General features: G+C 44.4%; 1 protein-coding gene across 1 annotated transcript; it reads right to left on the bottom strand.

The window, feature by feature from the left end:
• Positions 1 to 571: 571 nt before the first annotated feature.
• On the bottom strand, positions 572 to 11,496 carry KCNV1 (potassium voltage-gated channel modifier subfamily V member 1). The gene is made up of 3 exons (XM_058815833.1): positions 11,015 to 11,496; positions 8,831 to 9,357; positions 572 to 1,285 (listed from the first exon to the last, which is right to left on the bottom strand). Exons 1-3 carry the CDS (start codon positions 11,494 to 11,496, stop codon positions 774 to 776), a joined length of 1,521 nt encoding a protein of 506 aa, XP_058671816.1. The 3' UTR covers positions 572 to 773.
• Positions 11,497 to 12,067: the final 571 nt, after the last annotated feature.

Here is a 12,067-nt window from a genome sequence, read left to right as displayed (position 1 = left end):
TGTATTGCAAAGGCTGTATTAGCTCCTGCAACTTCTGAAGTAACTAGAGATGGTTGTTCTTTATTACGGCACTTATTTAATGACTGTTTCATACTTTGCTATAGATCTCTCATCTCCTTGATACTTCCACCTATCTCCCAATATCCATTATGTATCTGGTAGCCCTTTGCTTCTCTGCAAATGAGGAAATTCCAAACCCACCCCCTCCTCCCTTCCCCCAACCCTCATGCTACCCCAGAATGACTGAAGATGGAGATAAGAAAGGGGATCAAGATTAAGCTAGTTATAGGTATGTCATCCTAAATTTAATCAATATTTCACTTCCTTAGACTTGCCTTTTCAGTTTTCCTTAATGACTTTGACTTTTGTTATTCAAGTGCAAATACAAAAACTAGATGTTTAAAATTCAAAACACTGTAGCAATTTTCACCAAGACTTTATTATGATACATTAGTAGGGATTTACATTAGACAAATGCTTGCATCATTGTTTTACTTTTACGGATCCGTTATTTCCTATCTCACCTACCACGATCCAGTCCTGAAAGCAGGTTTTAGAGTCCCTTGAGAGATTCCATGTTATGAATTCTGCCTTTTGTATACAACAGATATTTCAGTCTGTCCAAGTAAGTAAAACTCCACCTGGAAAAGTAAATACACTGTGTGGCAAATAATAAAAAAAGAGATATTTAATACTAAATTTCTGAAGTAGTCTATGTGCTACACAAGGTTAAATAACTTGAAAGCCAAAAGCAAAAATCATCACACCCAAAGTCAAAACCAAAATTCATCTGCACCACTGCTCCTTGTACTTGCTCTCTCTCTGTTTTTTAACCGCAACATGTCCATGACGCTGCGTGCGTATATGTCTCGCAAATTCACGTTGATATTTGAATCGCTGGATGAGTTCTTCATGAGTTTCTTTAAAGCTTCACGCTGCCGAAGAGCAGCTTCTTTTATCTTCAGAGTAAAATAACAGGCAGAAAAACGGTCATTTATTATAGCTATTGGCAAAGCCAAAACCAGTATTCCTGATAGTATACACATAAAGGCTACTACCTTACCAATGGTAGTGTCTGGTCTAATGTCACCATAACCAACCGTTGTCATGGAAGTTGTTGCCCACCACCAAGCACCAGGTACACTTGTGAAAGTGGTGCCTGGCACACCTTGTTCAACAAAGTACTCCACAGTGGAAAATATAGAGATTCCTACAGAGAGGAAAAGAAGCAGAAGGCCAACCTCCTCATAGCACTGAGCAATAGTCATCCCAAGGGACCGCAAGCCTGAAAGATAAGAAATGCTGTCAGTGGGTTGATTCATGTAGCTGTCATTATATCTTTGCAAAAAATTTCTTACTTAAAGGCTGACTGCTTTATATTTTCTTTGAATGCGGGTGACCATGTCTTGACAATCACACATTCAGTAAGATCAGAGAAGACCTCCAAGGACATCGAATCCAACCTTTAACTCAAGACCACCTTGTTGACTAAACCATAGCACGAAGTGACACATCCAGTTGTTTCAACATTTCCAGGACTGTGACTCTATCGCCTCCCTGGGCAGCCCATTTCAAAGCTTAACCAACCTTTCCATGAAGAAATTCTTCTTGATGTCCAACCTGAACCTCCACAGTACAGCCTGAGGCTGTTTTCTCTTTTCTTATTGCTTGATGCTTGGGAGGAGAGGCTGACCCCACCTGGCTACACCTTCCTTTCAGGTAGGAGGTAGAGAGCAATAAGGTTCCCCCTGAGCCTCCTTTTCTCCAGGCTGAACAACCCCAGTTCCCTCAGCCACTCCTCATATGATTTACTCTCTTGATCCTCACCAGTTTCATTGCCCTTCTCTGGACATGCTCCAGCACCTCCATGTCTTTCTTGTAGTGAGGGGTCCAGAACTGGATACAGGATTTGAGGCTTCCCAGTGCTCTGTACTGGGTGATAAATAGTTCCCTAGTCCATCTGGCCACACTACCCAGGCCATGATGCCTGGGCCCTTGTGGACACTTGGGCACAGCTGGCTCATCACACCCAGAACCTTTTCAGACACTCTTCCCTCAGCCTGTTGCACTGCAACAGGGCCTGTTGTGATGCAAGTGCAGAACCCAGCACTTGGCTTTAATGAACATCATACTGTTGGTCTCAGCCCATCTATCCAGCCTGTCCAGATCTTTTTGCAGAACCCTCCTATATCCTCCAGCAGATCAACTCCTCCACCCAACTTAGTGTCATCCACAAACTGATCCAATGCCCTCATTCAGATCATCAAAAAAGATATTACACAGGACTGGTCTCAATACTGAGCCTTGGGGACTCCACTAGTCACTGGCCACCAACTGGATGTGGCATCATACACTAACACTCCCTGGGGCAAGTCCTCCAGCCAGTTTTTACCCCAGCAAAGAGTGCATCTGTTCAGCCATGGGCCTCCAGTTTCTCCAGTACAATGCTGTGGGAGACAGTGTCAAAGATTTTATTGCCATCCAGGTAGACAACATTCATAACCTTTCCCTCATCCACTAGGCAGGCGATGTAGTCATAAAAGATCAGGATGATCAAGCCTTGGCTCGATTGTCCTTTCCTAAGCCCAGAGCTGGGCCTGATCCCCTGGTTGTCCTGTACATGCCATGTGATCACACTCAAGATCGTCTGCTCCATAATCTTCCCCAGCACCAAGATGAGGGCTGTAGTTCCCTGGATTCTCCTTCTGACCCTTCTTGTTGGTGGGCATTACATTTGCTAGCTTCCAGCTGCCTAGGACCTCCCTGGTTAATGAAGGCATAAATGATGGCCAGCATGGTGACAAGCCATCCTGCCAGCTCCCTCATCACCCTAGGATGAATCCCATGTGGCCCCATAGACCTGTGGGTGTCTAAGTGGCACAGCAGGGGACTAACTACATCCTCTTGGATTGCAGGGATCTATTCTGCTTCCCATCCCTGTCTACCAGCTCAGGGCCTGGCTGCCATGAGGATATCCACTCTCTCTGTTAAACAATGAGGCAAGGAAGATGTTAAGTACCCCAGCCTTCTCCTCATCCTTGGTGATAATATTATCCCCCTTCCACAACCAATAAAGGACAGAGATTTTCCTTGGCCCTCCTTTTGTTGGTAATGTATTTACAAACCCACTTTTTACTACCTTTCACATTGGTGGCTGGATTGAGTTCTAGCTGAGCTTTTGCTTTTCTGATTTTCTCTCTACGTGACCTAATGAAATCCCTGTACTCTTCCCAAGTTCCTTTCCTTCTTCCAAGAGTTATCAACTCTCTTATCTTCTCTGAATTCTGGCAGAAACTCCCTGTTCATCCAGGCTGCTCTTCTTCCTCCTTGGCTTGCCCTAAGGCACATTGGTACTGCCTGCTCCTGAGCCTTTAAGCCTTCTTTCTAAAAGTATGTCCAGCCATTCTGGAGCCCTTTCTTTTAAGGCCTGTTTCCCAAGGGACTCTCTGAACCAGTGTCCTGAACAGGCCAAGTCCTGCCTGCTGGAAATCCATGTGAGAGGTTTTGTTGACCTCTTTCCTCACTTCACCATGAATTGAAAACACTCTTATTTCATGGTCACCATGCTCATAATGGCCTCTGACCACCACATCTCTCCGCTGGTCTGATGAGGTACTGACCCTGGTAGGCTAAAAAGAGGTGCTGCTCTAAGCAGAAGCTGAGCAAAAGTGATTTACAGAAATAGATCACAGTGTTAGAGACTGAACACCTGACATCATTTGTATTTTCTTAATACAGACCATAAGAATTCTTATTACTTATCATCTGAACTATGCACACATATGATTTAGACAAACTAAACTATCTTGATTTATGAATTGGCTATAAGAGAAGATCTAGCACCAGTCTAAACTACTTAAAAACACACTAAAAACACCTGCTTTATATTTGGAGACTAAATGTGCCAAGCCTCTGTTTTCCAGCCAATGTCATATTTTTCTCTTGGATCTAGGATCCCTTAGTTACCAAATTTGTGTTGCTGTGTGAGTACTGAGATCCCAGTTCAGTTCACTCAATAACTTTTTCTTTGAGGACTGTTTTCAATCCTTTTGTAATTGTCACAGACTCTCTTTGACTCTTCTTCCTTCTGCCCAAGCTACCTTGCACTGTAGACATCAAAACGAAAAGGTTTTCCAGTAACAGCTGCACTTGTACCAAACTCAAGGTAGAAAAGCAAGCAGCAAAGCATATCTTCTCAATGCAAGCATGAATCCTGTTAATTGACTATGTTCTGCATCAGTCCTTTTGCCCATGAGCTTGTGACCACTCTCCATAACCCCCTATATTCCTGTTAGAGCCACTGCTTCAAGGCTAGACTGCCCCACAAAAGCGAGCAGGAAAGTAAATCCAAAAATAGTGCAATGGATAAATATTGCACACACAAAGAAAGAAGTAAGGTAACAGGGTACCAATTCAGCTGAGACACATCGGAGACTGAAATTATCTTTTGAATTACTTTGGATTAGTTTTTAATGCTGTTGTTTAAAAAATGTGAGATGCTTTCTCTAATAAATGAGAAAAACATAATGCTTATGAATTACCCTTCATAGGTATATTTCTCACTAAAATGGTGTTTGCAAAACAGCTTACTGAGGCTCTGCCTCTGCTTGCAGACTTCATGTGCTCGTTATTGTTATAGGCAATTTGATTGTCTGACAGTCTCAAACTACAAGATGTTAACATTTCTTGCTTTTGGCTTTCTTTTCCCCTGCAGGTTTAATGGATTTTAGAAGTTTTATGTACAGCAAACACTGGAATTACACAGTAGAGTTTGGAGGCAATGTTGGAGTTTTCTTCCAATGCTGTCTGCTACAAACTCCAGTAAAGAACTTACCCATACTGAGATCTTATATTACTATAACTATGATCTGTAGAATGTTTATTACAATGGTCTAAAATCTTTAACACAAAGGGAATAAGATATATCAGTGCAATCTTTTCTCTGTAAATATGACTGCTTTCATATTTTGGGAACACTAATATCAGCAGAGCAAAAGCTCTGTGAGATAATTGCAGAGACTCAGATCAAATTCTCATTTCCAAGGAACCCTATGAGCCCTTGACCTGTGAAACTTCCTATTGAACAAGGCAGAAGAGTAACTGTTAAATCTTTGTATCACAATGATGACGTTCTAATTTTTTCTATGGTTAGTTATTCTAACTGTTCAGGGTCTGATATTTTATTTTTATTATTTTTAGTTCTAGTATACTCATCTAAAATTAAGATATAATTCTTCATGTCTTTAGATGAAGTCAGGAAACATTACTAGGCAAATCCATGAATCAGAGAAGTTACTGGACTCCACGACTCATTCTAAAGGGAATCAGTTGGTGTAATGACATGGATAAAGTATACTACTGTATTACTTTGTACCTTTTAAAAATGTCTCTAAGTCCTGGCACATGGCCAAACTAGGGCTGTTCCAGCACAGACACCTCAGCAAGTCTTACAGCTTCTCATGAGAACTCCTTGCCAGGAGCTGTGACAGCTTGGTTACTCATGCTTGGAAGGTGCTAAGGTGCTTTAACAGAGTTGGTGTGAGGCTGGCAAGCAGCCTCAGCTCTGCTGAGAGGAAGAGGAAGCATTTCTGCCATGCAGGTCAAGTTCTATCTCTTTTTTGTCCAAAGTGACTTGGCAATACAAGCTGATAATCAGAAGCTTCAGTTTACACAGCGCTTAAACAACTGTAACGTTTTAACACAAAAAGTGTTGAAGTTTCAACTTTACATGACTCTAGAGGCACAACAGCCTTAAATATGCTATGGTCTTCTATCAAAGACATGCTCATTGCCTTTGCAAGTAAGATGCTCATACCCTACTTCTCCTCAAGAAGTCCCTCTGTATGTGCTTACCAGAGGAGACCAGCAAGGTCCCTGGAAACATGGTCCTGGGGCAAGGCAACAGCTGAGGAGCATCTGAGAACATGACAAATGCAGCTTCAGTTCTCTTCTTGAAGTTACTAAAATACATAATTTTGCTATGTTGGAGAAGTAGTCTTGCCCTCTAGCTACATATTTTATGGACAGAGGTACTACTGATTTCTCAGTGGTTCCTTGATGAAGTACAGTACTTAGCATAAGTAGCTGCACACTCACACCAGTCTAGCCTGAGTGTTTTTAAGATCACATCCCTCAAGTGAGCTGGCTTCAGCTTCCAAAGGGGCAGAAATTACTTTTTCCATTTCTTATTTTCATTCTTGTTCTTGTCCCACAGAAAGGGTTAAGTTGCTATTTCTTGAAAGAGAAGAAAAGAACTGGTGTTTTTTCGCCTCACTCATTCCTGCCCCTGACAGCAGGGCCAGGCTGCTGTTGTGATCCCAGCTTTGCTATGGCTCCACAAAGTACCTCAGAGATGTTCTCCTTGTGGCTGTGAACACCCCTTCTTGGTGAAAGAGAAGCTGCTGGCTTCAGACACAAATCTTCTGCTCTTGTATTCATCTTGCCACATGAAACAACTGAGCAGTGCCTGAAGCTTTGTCAGGTCTGAGAGTGTAGGAAGTTGGAGAGAAGCCTCACTGGAAGGCACCTGTCAGATCCAAGGCAAGAGAGCAAGAAGAGCTTCGAGAGCTGCCCTGAACACGGAGGTTTATCAGTACTGCCTAGGGATGTGCAAGGAGAATGGTCTCTATGCATGATAAATATGGGGCTCATCTTGTATTAGGAGCTCTGGTAAAGGATGTATTTAGAAGCACATTAACACACTTCTTTGGACAGGAGATCAAAACAGTGAGTTTCTACATTTAAATAATACAGATTGGCTTTAGCACTCTGGAACTAAGCAGGCAGCAACTGACCTACCAAAGAAGCAACACAATGGTGGTAACACTGCTCCAAGTGGCTTAAATTGATACATGTGTTGCTTCTTGTACCTTGAAACTGGCATTTTGATTCCAGTAAAAAGGAGACAGCACACCTCCAGATCACAATACTATATTTTTATGTAATTAATTCACTTTTACCTGACATGGTACTATTAAATTCAATATCACTCAATATTGTGATGTAAACTCTGGTAAATATGGAATAATTAATTTAAGAATATATAAACCTAAGTGTTTAGACCATCCTTGAAAGTATGCCTACCTGAAGTTAGCAGTTATACAAATATCTGAAACATCTGATTTCAAGCTGATAGAGCCACAGAACTGAGTGACAGGATGAACACATTCACTCTGTATGAGTAAATTGCAATAAACTGGAAACTTAACTTGAATTAACATACTTTTGTATGACCATTTTGTTAGTTAGCACAAAAGTGCCCTGAAGACATAAAATATTCTTATTTTCAAAACTCAGAGAGGATGGCATTCACATTACAACCACCATCAAAAGTGGGTAAAAGCATTGCAAAAAACCTCTACCAAACCCTGCAAAACTTGTAATAAAGCAAAATTGCCAGACTGAATCATTACAAACTTTCTCTCAGCTGCTTTCTAAGGGACTGTTATGCATCAGTATAGGCATAATCTAGTGCAGAGAGTAAGATTAAGATGTTTCCCAAACCACTATGACTATGCTTATGATTATGAGTAGTATCAAAGCTACTCCCTGCCACTGGCAGGCAGGTTTGCTACCTTTAAGTGGTAACAAAAATAAGACACACTCTGCTGCTGTGAGCACACTGTAACTCCTGCAAAATTTGGGCCAGTTTACAGAGAGGGCTCTCTAAAAATATGGACAGGCATCCAACCATTCCTGCTTCATGGCTGGAAATTCTGAAAAGGCACATTGGGTGCTTTTCAAGAATGATCATCACTGTCTTCAGAATAGCTAATATTGCAGGACAGAGATCATGATTTACTATTAGGATTTACTTTTTCAAAGCTGCTAGTGTTGGCTGAACATTTCTCCTGTAAAATTCAGCACCATATTCTCCACTGATTTAGGTGGGTACATAACCAAATCATTTTGAAAATGCCAAGACAGTTTTTATTCTTTCATACAGCCAGGCATGCACATGCCACAAAGAAGTAATAAAATCAGGGGAAATGCAAGAGGAAATTCAACACTTTCCAATGATTTCCAGTTTTCTCTGATAAATCCCCACTGTGTTAACTTTTATGCCTTCCTTTCACCAGAGAGAGCAAACAAGATGGTTCACAGAAATGCATTTCCCCTTACACCCACCCCTGCTTGCTGTTCAATCACCTGTCAGGAGTGCCAGGGCACTAAGGGCCCCAGACCAGCTGGTGAACGCTGGCTGAACCTGGCACTGCTGCTCTGCCCTGCACCCAGCTCCCCCTGCCTAAGCAGCCCCTGATGGGCTCCTCATACCACTGGAATACCAGTGGGTTCCATGGGGCCAGAGAGCCCCTCAACACACCACCTCCAAAGGTTTTAAACAGTTTTCTTGACACATTCTCCACTGTGGTTGTTTTCAGGACCTATGACATGGACAAAATCATGATGTCATTCTTTACATATGATTTTAAACAAACAAAATTGCGACAGCTGTCATTAGTGGACTTTGAAACATACAAAAAGTAAAAAGTCTGGGCTGATGATCTCTGCTTCTTCCCTAATAAAACCAACAGATATCTATGTTTTAAAATTTATCACACTATAAATGACTGGTGGATGATTTACAGCATGCAACATTGAGGTCTGTTTATGTAAATGTTCAATGCAAACAATATGCAAGGCTTTATGAAGAACTAAAAATTTTTGGAGAAGGCCCTTATCAATTACAATGTTCAGAAGTAAGATCTTCAAGAGCCATTACTGCTAACAGATTGTGTAATGCAAAGCACACACAAAATGGAGGACTGTGCCCAGGACAACTATTGCAGGCAGTGAAATTGAGAAGTATCACAGCCATGGCCAAATATACCTGTTGAATGTCTTCCCAGCTTCAGCATCCGCAGGGCTCTGAGAAGTCTCAGCACTTGGACAATGCGCCCCACGTTCTCCAGCTCCTGGGAGCTCTCACCACCACACAGGCTCTCTACCAGCAGGGTGATGTAGAAAGGCAGAATAGCAAGGAGGTCTATGATGTTTGCCACACTCCTCAGGAAGCGGCACCGATCTCGGGCACACAGGAGCCTCAGGACAAACTCCGCTGTGAACCACGCAATGCACAGGTACTCTAGGGCATCCAGCAGGGCTGGGGCCAGCCAGCTGAGCTCTACTGAAATCAAGGCCATGTTGGCAATTGACACAACAACAAAAACCATGGACAAGGTGCCAAACGTCCTGGCTGCTGCAGAGGAGCCAGGCTTTTCCAAAAGTTCCCAAAGTTTCTGTCTGACATTGGGACAGAGGCTACCAGAAAAGTCCTCTTCTTCATCTTGGGCATCCAGTTCTTCTGCATCTTTCTTGATGTCTAAGGCTTCACTCAGCTCCTTCCTCCTGAAGTACCTGCCCAGGAACAGAATACACATTAAAGTTTACTTTATGTGAGCTCAGAAAACCTTAATATCAAGCATATGGCTTTTATTGTTGAGCTCCTGCAGCATGTTTCTGCTGAATGATATACTTCTATTACCCCATTTCACATCAGTGACACATTCTATATGCAGAATAATTTTACTGAGAGCGATTTATTTACATGGATCATGTTGACCACAGTAGGATCTGCAGCACGACTGACATGAGTTCTTAGAAGCAATCCTGGCACAACCAGATCCTCTGTTTTTAAACAGTTCTCAATTTGTTTAATTGTATGCCATTTTTATTTTTATTACACTGTATACTTTTCAATAGTAAAACTGAAGGCATAATTAAAGCCACACAGTTCACGGGTGAACTTCTGATCAATACACACTAAGATGACAAGGTATCTTTAGATATATGGGCTCTCACACAAAGTGGACAAACATTTGTACAGAGTAAAACTTACAGACTGTAAATATATAGTGTTTTGTCAGAGTAAGAGTATGTTTAAAGTGGAATTTTGTCAATCATAGACACTCAAAGTACACTAAAAAAATATATTTTTCTTTCATATCTTTACTTTTGACTGCTGCCAAGTTCAAGCCTTAGACAAAGGTGCTGTACAATTTTGTCTTCAGTACAGTTAGTCCTGCATATGTCAAAAAGGTCTGTAGCTCTGTGTATCACTAAAGTAGCAGGAGCATTCAGTTACACCTACCAGAAAAGGAAGAAAGGTTTGAAAACTAGGCTCCAATCTTCTCAGCTGAAGAACTAAACCATACTAGGGTAGGATACCTCTAATATCTTTTTGGGATGGTATTACTTTCTAATAATTTTGACATAACTGCTATAGCTAAATAACAGTTACCTTCTTTAGAAAATTCATTTCTTCAATACTAAAAAACCCAAACCAGTAACATTGAATATGGTGGGAAATTAACTGCAAATAGAATTAACAGAAACATCCTGGGGGTGGTTCAGTCAAAGCCCACCTCGTTCCCAAACTGCCTGGCATAATTTGTCTCCAGCGAGCCATGTTCCCGCTGCTGCTGCCCCCTCCCTGTAAGCCGCTACATCCACGTGCGATGGCTTCCTTTCAAGGCTCCTCCTGGAGCCATGCCACCCACACTCAGCCTGGCAGGTGACCAGCCCCCCTTCTGCCTCTCCAGCTTGGATTTGGAAATCCTTCAAAATTCAAGTGCAGGTGGGCAGGATCCAAACCCTCCCAGCACTGTGTCTGACTCCACATCCAATCCCTCTATGATAACCTTAAACTGAATGATTGAAGGGGCATCTCTCCTTTCACAACCCTCTTCATCTCTGGCATTGTCCTTTTCAACATTTTGAGCTTTCAGGGCCAGTTTGAAGCCACTACAGGACATCCCAGACCCTGTTCCTGTTCCTGTCTCACTATCTTGACCTCACCAGCAACCTTTCCCACAGCAAGGGGTAACTGTGACCTCACCCAACACATCTCCCGTTTCTGACACCCATCCACTGCACTCGGGGCTCAACTCACACAACTTTTCCTGCTACCTCACCTATCCCCACTGCTGGATCTCTCATCTGAATGCAAGTCGATGCGGAACTCATCTAGCCCACAATCCACAAGATGAGGAAGCCTCATCTTCCCACAACTCACCGGTCTCTGCAGCAGGAATCAATGCTGAGCTCATCCAAACCCCAGTACTGGATCTCTTGCAGGAAAGAGAGCGCACACAGCTGCTCCATCACATGCAGCCTCCCTGTCTGGTAGTAATTCAGGATGTAGTGAAACGCCTGTGAGCTCCGGTCAAAGAAATACTCATTCTCCACAAGGTTGGCATCATCACAAAGCTCAAGGAGGCCAGAAGCCACGTCCCGGGCAGCAGAGACCACTACTGCCAGTTTGCCAAGACGGGTGTCAGGGTAGCAAGACAAAGTTTGCTGGGACATCACAAAGCGGCTGCCTCCTACATTGATAGTAAAGCAGTCCAGAGAGGGAATGACCTTCTGGAGCAGGGGCCCCTGCTCTTCCTCACTAGAGAAAACACTGGACTCCAGCGAACCCAGGGATGTGCTACTCCCCGGTTCCTCCAAGGATGCTTGGGAAGAAAGAGACATGCAGCAGGGAGGCGACTTCATCCTGTAGCTGCCAGCAGCAGCCCACACTCTCCAGGATCAAAACCACAACACGGCTGCAGAGAAGGCTGCCCCGCCAGGCTGGAATGTTGCCTCTGGCCACCGTCCCAGGGACACGGCGCCGTCCCCGCCGCCTCGGGCGGTGCCTGGAGCTGGGCGGAGGTCAGGCGGTGCTGCTCAGCCCAGCGCCGCCCGCACTCGCGAGGATGCCGGAGGAGCCGCGGTACCTGAGGCGGCGTCACCTCGTGCTGTCCGCGCCGGCACCGTCCGCCCGCGACGGCCCCTCCGCTTCAGCGCTCATCGCCAGCCGCTGGGTCGGGGCAGGGGAAACCCGCCGGCAGGGCACGGCACGGAACGCCGCCTTCCGCGGCCACTCCGGGCAGCGCCCCGACAGTAGCCCTGGGGCCGCTGGCCGGCCCGTCCCCTCCCGCCCCGCGCTCGCACTTGGGCCGGGGCTGCTGCGGCCGGAGCGAGCCCCGCGCCGGGGCAGCCGCCGCCAACAGAGCGCCTGGGCAGGGCTGCCGCCCCCGGCCCGCCCGGCCGCTCCCCGCCCCCGGCCCGCCTCACCTGCCCG

The sequence above is a fragment of the Ammospiza caudacuta genome, chromosome 1 (assembly GCF_027887145.1).
Source record: "Ammospiza caudacuta isolate bAmmCau1 chromosome 1, bAmmCau1.pri, whole genome shotgun sequence".
NCBI classification, from domain to species: Eukaryota; Metazoa; Chordata; class Aves; order Passeriformes; family Passerellidae; genus Ammospiza; species Ammospiza caudacuta.
The sequence above is the reverse complement of the archived record's forward strand: the minus strand, read 5'-3'. Positions and strand labels throughout refer to the sequence as shown.

Bases quoted from the DNA above. Each gene is read 5' to 3' on its own strand.
- KCNV1 (XM_058815833.1), bottom strand. From the start codon at position 11,496: ATGAAGTCGCCTCCCTGCTGCATGTCTCTTTCTTCCCAAGCATCCTTG. The intron at 9,358-11,014 runs GTGAGTTGTGGG...GTTCCTGGGCAG, and splicing joins GATTCCTGCTGCAGAGACCG to GTACTTCAGGAGGAAGGAGC. The intron at 1,286-8,830 runs GTATATTTGGCC...CTTATCTTTCAG, and splicing joins GCTGGGAAGACATTCAACAG to GCTTGCGGTCCCTTGGGATG.